Below are 7,794 nucleotides of genomic sequence, written 5' to 3'. Positions count from 1 at the left end.
GGGCGGGCGCGCGCAGGCGGCAAGCGGGGACGTGCTGAAGGTCGCCGCCACGCCCCGCGGACGCCCGGCCTCGCGCCGGCTCCGCCCCTCGCGCGTCGCCCGGCCTCGCGGCCCCGGCGCCCAATCAGCGCTCCTCGCGCTCGCCGCCCCTCCGCGGCGGTTAGCGGCGGTTAACGGCCGCCTCGGGGCTGGCGCCCGGCCGGCAGCGCCCACCCGCGGCGAGGCGCGGGGGGGGCCGCCCGCGCCCTCTGGTGGCGGCGGCGGCGGCAAAGGGCGGCCGTGGGCGCGGCGGCTGCCGGCGGGAGGGGCTGGAGCTGGGTGCCGACGCTACGGGGCTTGGAAGCGGCCGGTGCTCGGTATGGCCGCCGCGCTCTCCGACCCGGCGGCGGTTGCTGAAGGGCAGGAGCCTTTGCTGAGTCCCGGAGGGGAGGAGGACAGCAGGTAGGGCCTGGCTGCGGCGCTATCCGCCGTGCCCGCCCGCTCCGAGGCCGTGAGGCAACTCCTTGCGCGGCCCCACGGGGCGGGCGCCGGCGGGGTGCTGTGGCAACAGGCGCCCCGTATCCCGCCCTGCTCCGGAGAGGCGGCGGCTGCAGCTCGGGAAAACAACAGCGGCCGCGCGGCTCTCCCCGCTCTGGGGCAGAGTCCCGGGGAGCCGGGAGGTTTCCTCGGTGTGGGGGGAGCGATCTGCCCTTTCTGCCGGCGCCTGCGGTGGGCTGGCGGCTGGGTCATCCTGGAGTGGGGACGAGGGCGGCGTCGCCGTGTGACACCCCACTGAGTCACGCGGGGAGCCACCCGTGGGCGAGGCTTCCCTCTGCCCCGTGCGGGGGTGTTTTACTCCGCCAGGACAGCCTAGGCTCTAGCACAGCTGCCAGGCTCCGAGGCCGGCGAAGGGGGACCAGACCGAGCTGCTTACCCCAAGTGCTTTCATAGTTTTGATCATTTGTGTAATCCCTCATGCCCGCTGTGTCTTTTCGGGGTCTCGATTCGTCAGGGTTTCTTCAGCCTGCTTCGGCCCTGGCTTGGGGATGTGGAGGCTGGTGGGCTGCAGGCTGTGCTGGGCTGGTGAGGACCGAGGTCACTCTGGAGAAAACGCTCGCCTGTGAAGTTCCCAAAGGACACAGTATACATCTCATAAAAATCAGCTCTTGTGGTGGTGTAATCTAGCTTTTTAATATGATGCTTTTTTTTTTGCACAGGAATTAGTCACTTATATTTTCCATCTATCGAAAAAAAAAAGAAGCATTGAGTATGTTTGGATGGCTACTGCTACCCCCTTTGTTGAAGTATTCTTACTCTTGAAGTGTACTATGTGATTTAAGCAAAATCTTTAATGTAGCCAGACTTGCATATGCATGGTTTTGCCGGTGTTTGACTGTGTCTTCTTTCAGTGTGTGGTGGGCAAGAAGTACATTTATAAAGAGCATTTAGGAATTTAGAGCTTCATTCAACCAAGACACTTCAACGGTGTAACATTTATGAAGAAACAAATGTACAAATTACACTCTGGAATAGCTATAATAGTTTAAAATTGTGTGTGTGTGCATTTGTGTATGTATAGCCTATATAAACTATTTTTATAAGCTATAAACTATGTTCAGGCATGTATAAACTAGATCTGCATATTTCAGAGTTATTTTGTTTAGAACAGTTAGAACAGTTCAAAACAGAAGACATGAAACTTGAAATGCTCTTGTTCCTGAAAAAGTAAATAGGACTCAAAAAATGCTTATAAATTTTAGAAAAATAACAATGTTTATGAAATTTGTAATTACTATTTTAATCTTTTTAATGCTTAGCATCTTTAACAGGTTATACACATTTCTTATTTTCTGTAGTTATTTCCTCTTGGTAAAAATGGTCATACATTTTAATCTAATCACTAGTTCTTCAGATTTTGTTTTTTGCTCTAAAGTCACAGTGCTGTGAGAGGATGTTAAGGGTTTTATGATTTAATTCACACTTCTCGAAGCCTTTACATGAAATCTGTTATGCTCCAAAGTGTCTGCACAAAGAGACTGCAGGATGGAAGATCTCTCTAGATAAAGATTTCTTTGTGTAACCTACACTTTGAACACAATGGTACATGATGGCATTTGTATTAGCTCTTACTGATGTTTGGTGATTTGCTTCTAAAATAAAGCTGCAGTAACTCTGGAAGGGCAGTTTTCCAGTTGATATGTTCCTTGGTGCGTAAATGTCCAATCCTGAATGAGAATACACAGTTGTACTGAGACATCCGTGAAAAATATTTTCAGTATCCTATGCGATAAGAACAGCTATGGAGAATCTTTATAATGATTTCTTTCTTGCTTGCCTTTCGGTTCAAAAGCAGGGATGTTGTGGAATCACAAGAGCATTATAAGAGTAGATGGAGGTCCATCTGGATTATGCATCTTACTATGTTTCTCAGTAGTGTGGGTGAGTAAACACAGCTGGATTTCAATATTATTTGCTTAGCTTATCTTGATGTGAAAATTATAGGATTTTCTAGATTTCACCTAATTCTGCTTCTTTAGTGTAGCTACTGTTCTTTTATACCCTTAAAAACATGCATTTTCTGATTGTTCAGAAGAGAAGAGATGGCTAACAAATCAAATAGAAAGTTAAATTTAATAAAATATGTTAAGTAATACTCTGTTTTGAGAATGAGTGACATATTACCTAGATCTTTATTTTATGGCTTTGTAATAGTTTGGTGGAGAATGTAGTGGTAGAGAAAGGTTATGACTCAGAACCAAGCAAAACAAAGATAACAGTTTTATCATCCAAAGTTGAACTTCCAGAGAATGAAAAGAGAAAGTAATAATGCTTCATTCTTAAGAGGTAGAATCTTTGTAGGAATGTATGATAACTATTCCAAATGTGTATTGGTGCTGTTTTTCTTTTCTTGTGGGATTTTGCATCTCCACTGCAGAGTAAATTGCTGTTCCAGCCCTATATAACTGCCCCCTGAAGTGAGAATTCTGTTGATTTTGACCTCTGTTGATTTTCTGTGATCCTAGAAATAATCTCAAGAATCATAGGATTCTAGAATGATTTTTTTTTGATGAATTAAAATCAAAATTTCTTTGATAGATGCATACAAATATATCTGTATATGAACAAATTCTCTTTATTCTGGGGAGCTTGTGTATTTCCATCAGAAGGATTAGAAAAGGAATTAGAGGAAAAATCACATGCAGTTTGGTCAGAGTATCAATATTCTTTTCATAAGAGTTTTTGTTTTGGTAAATGAATTACTGATAAATGTGGCAAATAAGGTGGAGTAACTTCAATTCTGTTTCTTCCTGCATCACAGGTTTCTCGATTGTAGTTATGTCTGTATGGCCATATCTCCAAAAGGTTTGTAAATATTGATACACTTTTTATTAATAACGACAGAAAACTCCTGCTCAGAGTGTATGTAGTATGAAACTTGGTGTTTTATTTAGGAAGAAGAACAGTAAGGGGAAGTGTGTGGTTATATCGAGACTTTTCTTTTGCAGTCTACCTTGACAGCTTTTAATATTTTGTGTAAAATCTGTTAGTTGGGGTACTGAATTGGTAAGGGTACATCATAATCCTGAAATGTTTGTTTTTTCAATATTATTTCACTAGTTCTCCTGAACAATAAATTCATAGAAATCTTTTTATCTGACGGAATTTATATCATTAAAACATAATACACAGGGCTTGTTTGCATTTTGAAAAAAAAGAAAAAGGAAGCTGAAGATAATGCTATGTAAGTGTCAAAGATTCTTACCATAGTCCTTCTTGATATTCGTAATGGAGAATTGCTTGTGTTCCCAGATAGTTGTTTTTATTTTTAATTTGTTGCTTTCTTGTTAAAAGTGGCATAAAAGATCTCTAAAACTTTAATTTAATCTGTGCTAGGATTTTTCTGCTCCAGGAATTGTAGAAGGCATTTCCAGATGCAGACTGAGAAGAACATATTCTAGGTAGGGTACTAGAAATATTGTTAAAATTGAGGCTGAATTCTTGGAGAAAAAAAGGAAGTACATTGTCAGCCTTGTAAATCAGGCCAGATTTAGGCATGCACATGACTTAGTGATTCCTTGCTCCTGGCCTATAAGCTGTATTACAGTACTGCTGATGTTATGTCTATAAGTCCATAACTTTAGCAGTGTTGTATTAGAAATACTTGCATTTGCTGCAAATGAACCATTTCCAGACTCAGAAGCAAAGTAGTTTTATCGGTTTGGTGCATTGCCTGACACAATTGTCAAGGTTTATTGGCCCACATTAGGAGGAGCAACTGCATCTGAGACCTGTACAGACACACTAACTTGCCTAGAGGTAGCTTAGGTTTGACACTGCATTGTGTGGTGCCACAGACCCTCAGAAATACAATTCAGAGCCTTAGGCATTTTGGGTGCTGATTCTAAAATGGTTTTGTTGATATTGTAAAAAACTATGATACAGTATTCACAGAATTAATTTGTTTCTGCAGATTGATTCAACAGCAGATGCGAGTTTCTTGGGCTGGATTATAGCTTCATATAGCATTGGCCAAATGGTCGCCTCTCCCCTGTTTGGTTTATGGTCCAATTACAGGCCAAGGAGAGAACCTCTTGTTGTTTCAACGGTTATTTCAGTGGCTGCTAATTGTCTTTATGCCTATGTCCATGTACCTCATTCACACAACAAATACTACATGCTGATTGCACGTGCTCTTGTGGGATTTGGAGCAGGTAACCACAGCAGAATTTACATTTCTGAAAATTATTAAACTATGTGTCTTGGGTAAGATCACTAACATAATGGTAAATCTGATACTAAAATATCTTGTGCATGATAACTTATGAATTAACAAAGCAAAGAGTTAGCCAATGCTAGTTTATAATCTTGTGTAATTATGCAGTTGCGTATGAATACTAGAGGGAGTACTGGGTTATATTTTCTTGGGAAATAAGAAAAAAACAATAACTGAAATAAATGTAAGTGGACAATTTAAAAAATATAACTTCCTATCTATATGAACACTTCCTTGTTTTTGTCTTTCAAGGAAATGTAGCTGTGGTTCGATCGTATATTGCAGGAGCCACTTCTCTTACAGAAAGAACGAGTGCTATGGCCAATACCAGTGCTTGCCAAGCAGTTGGCTTCATATTAGGACCAGGTAGAGCATATCTTACTTCCTCACTTCTCCAAAATGGGCTTTTATCTAACCCTCTTTAGCAGGAAATCAGACATTGGAACTAGGAATTCTCAGCAGCAGTATGGGGACAGGGTGTTAAAGCATAGCTCGTCAGTGATATTAAAATTAATAAATGGGATACATTCATGTATCTGTGTATGTCATTATAAACAAAATACTCTGTTCCAAAGAAACCCTAATTGTAATTCCAAACTAGTTGGTTTGGATTACTGTTTTCATTGTTAAATGAGACGAATGCAGAGAAACAGTTTCCAAGATGCTCTGTTGTACCATTACCCACTAAACAGTCCGTGACCAATAGCACTTTATTTGTGGAGAAGAGAATTTGACATTACTGTGTTCAGGCAAGCATTACCCCTCTTCAGAAATGACTGTAAATTTCACTTGGCTCATTAGTTGTAGAAAATCTAACATCCAACAGATTCTGATCTTGTGGTTTCTATCACAAAATCTTCATATTAGCAAGAATTTTAAGACACTAACACGTATTACAGAGAGCTAAAGGAAGGAAGAGCTCAAGGGGTGTTTGTTGGGTGAGGGGTAACTGTGGCTTATGAGACATCCTATCCCTTTCATGGGGAATATGAATAAGACCTGGCTTGTGTTAGACCAGCAATGTTTTCCTAAGCAGCCTCTGCTGGACCACAGCCTCCTGTAGCTGGAGATAAAGATTACCCAACTAGCAGCGCTACAGTGTTCTCTGTGTAGTGATACAATAAGGAGATTGTTTAATGCTGGAAGTTTTTTTTCTCTAATTGATTATCACTCAGCTCTGGAGAAGCATTAAAGGGTCTACACCAACAAGTGATCTGCATTCTTTGGGTGATTTCCATAGCATAGCTCAATCCCTTTCCTGATTTATTAGAGACTTTCAGTCTGTTTCCTAACAATAGTAAGCAAGTGACTGGTCTTACATTCTCTTACTCAGCGCCAATTTAAACATTACGTTTTAAAAAATTACTTCTTTTCTCTGTAGCTTGCCCTTAGCAGGAGGGATACTTCAGTCCCAGGACCAAGGTTTTCCATATAGAAGGAAGAGTAAAAAGAGTAAATCAGCTGTCTGCACATGGCTGAGAAAATTAACCATTGGTACACTCAGAATTCAGTTCCAGTTCTCTAAGTGTCATGCTGTTATATATACAATATATTTATATGTAATCAAGTAATTTTCTGGCTAGTTGAAATCCCATTGGTATCCGTCAGTTATTTAGAGCAGGTTTCTCAAAATAAAAAAGGTTTGACAGATGTAATATTTACATTTTACTTAACAATTAGAACAACTTTTCTCATCTAGATTTATATATTTTATATATTTATTCTATGTGTTCTAATATTTTCTTAATGATTCTTAAGTTTTTCTTAATATGCTTAATATGTCCTAAGTTTTTCAGACTTGTTTTACACTTATTGGAGAAGAAGGAGTAACATGGGAATTAGTTCGTCTTCAGCTAAACATGTATACCGCACCAGTTCTATTCGGAGCTCTCTTAGGAGTTATTAATATTATTCTCATCTTTGCTGTATTCAGGTAACCAAGTGGAAAAAAGACAAATATTTTACTTCGTTTTAGTGGATGGCTTGTAGCCATTATAAAGGTACTCAGAAGCAGGAGTAATAAGCCTGAAATCAGAAGTGCTAAGACTATAAGCCTTTATTTTTCTAATTTACTTTTCAGAGTTCCTGCCTTCCGTAATACAGATTTTTTTCATCCTGCAAGTAAATTAATCATAGCGATATTATGGCTAGAATATGAAAAAATGATGAAAGCAAAAAGATAGACCTATTAGATCATAAGCTTAGCCTTGATACATTTTTAATGTTGAGGGTTCTGGCCATGGATTTTCTCTAAAGAGAAATAAGGTTAGCTTGCCTACAGTGTTCTCAGTGTCTATATCTTTCTTTTAAGAATCTGAGCTCTTGAGAGGGGATTTTTATGTATTGCATTATCTCATTGGTTGCAGTGAGGGAAGAGGGGAGACTGCACACACACATGTAATATTCTCCCACCAGAATATTTCCTTTCTAGAGTATGCTGTTGTTCATTGTGGTCAAATCTGGAATATTCAGATTATGTTTAAAGGAGCTGGGAGTAATTAGAATATAAGATAGTGATATGGAGAAATATTTTAATAGAAACTTGATCCAATAATAAATCAAATAAATATGTCTATTAATGAAAACACTTCCAAATTTCTAGAGAGCATCGAGTGGATGACATGGGACGGCAATGCAGAAGTATCAATTTTGAAGGAGAAGGTATCTGTGTTTCCTTGAAAACGTATTCCGTGATGATAATTTTAACATATTTTCTTATTACATACAAGCATTTAAAAGTATTATGAAGTCTGATGGACTGGGAACTCAAAGTGGAAAATAGGCTACATCTCTTTCTGGGTAACTGGTCCAGAAATCGTTTCATGTCCATGTTGGTTAATGTTATTGCTATCTTGTGGCAAAAGCGTAAAAAAATTGTACATGTCCTTCCAGATTTTCACCCTGTAACTGTCTCTTCCAAGGCACAGGATTAAGTGAACATGGACATCAAGAAAACTCTTCCTTACTTCTACTCTGCAGTCATATTTCTCTTTTGCTCTGTAGCATTCTGTGCAATGCTGTTATTACATATGAGCTTTTAC

At 40.3% G+C, this 7,794-nt stretch overlaps 1 protein-coding gene across 5 annotated transcripts in view; it reads left to right on the top strand.

Moving 5' to 3' along the window:
• Positions 1 to 285: 285 nt before the first annotated feature.
• MFSD8 (major facilitator superfamily domain containing 8) overlaps positions 286 to 7,794 on the top strand; it is a 27,790-nt gene continuing 20,281 nt past the window's right edge. For 2 of the 5 annotated variants that reach the window (XM_067297701.1, XM_067297699.1), the window contains exons 1-7: positions 286 to 441; positions 2,330 to 2,418; positions 3,299 to 3,342; positions 4,451 to 4,691; positions 5,006 to 5,119; positions 6,542 to 6,686; positions 7,356 to 7,414. In XM_067297701.1, coding sequence (XP_067153802.1) covers positions 359 to 441; positions 2,330 to 2,418; positions 3,299 to 3,342; positions 4,451 to 4,691; positions 5,006 to 5,119; positions 6,542 to 6,686; positions 7,356 to 7,414 — 775 coding nt within the window. In that variant the 5' untranslated portion in view covers positions 286 to 358. The other 3 variants (XM_067297700.1, XM_013951735.2, XM_013951733.2) reach the window with 3 other exon arrangements.

This window comes from Apteryx mantelli, chromosome 5 (genome assembly GCF_036417845.1).
Source record: "Apteryx mantelli isolate bAptMan1 chromosome 5, bAptMan1.hap1, whole genome shotgun sequence".
Taxonomy (NCBI): domain Eukaryota; kingdom Metazoa; phylum Chordata; class Aves; order Apterygiformes; family Apterygidae; genus Apteryx; species Apteryx mantelli.
The sequence above is the reverse complement of the archived record's forward strand: the minus strand, read 5'-3'. Positions and strand labels throughout refer to the sequence as shown.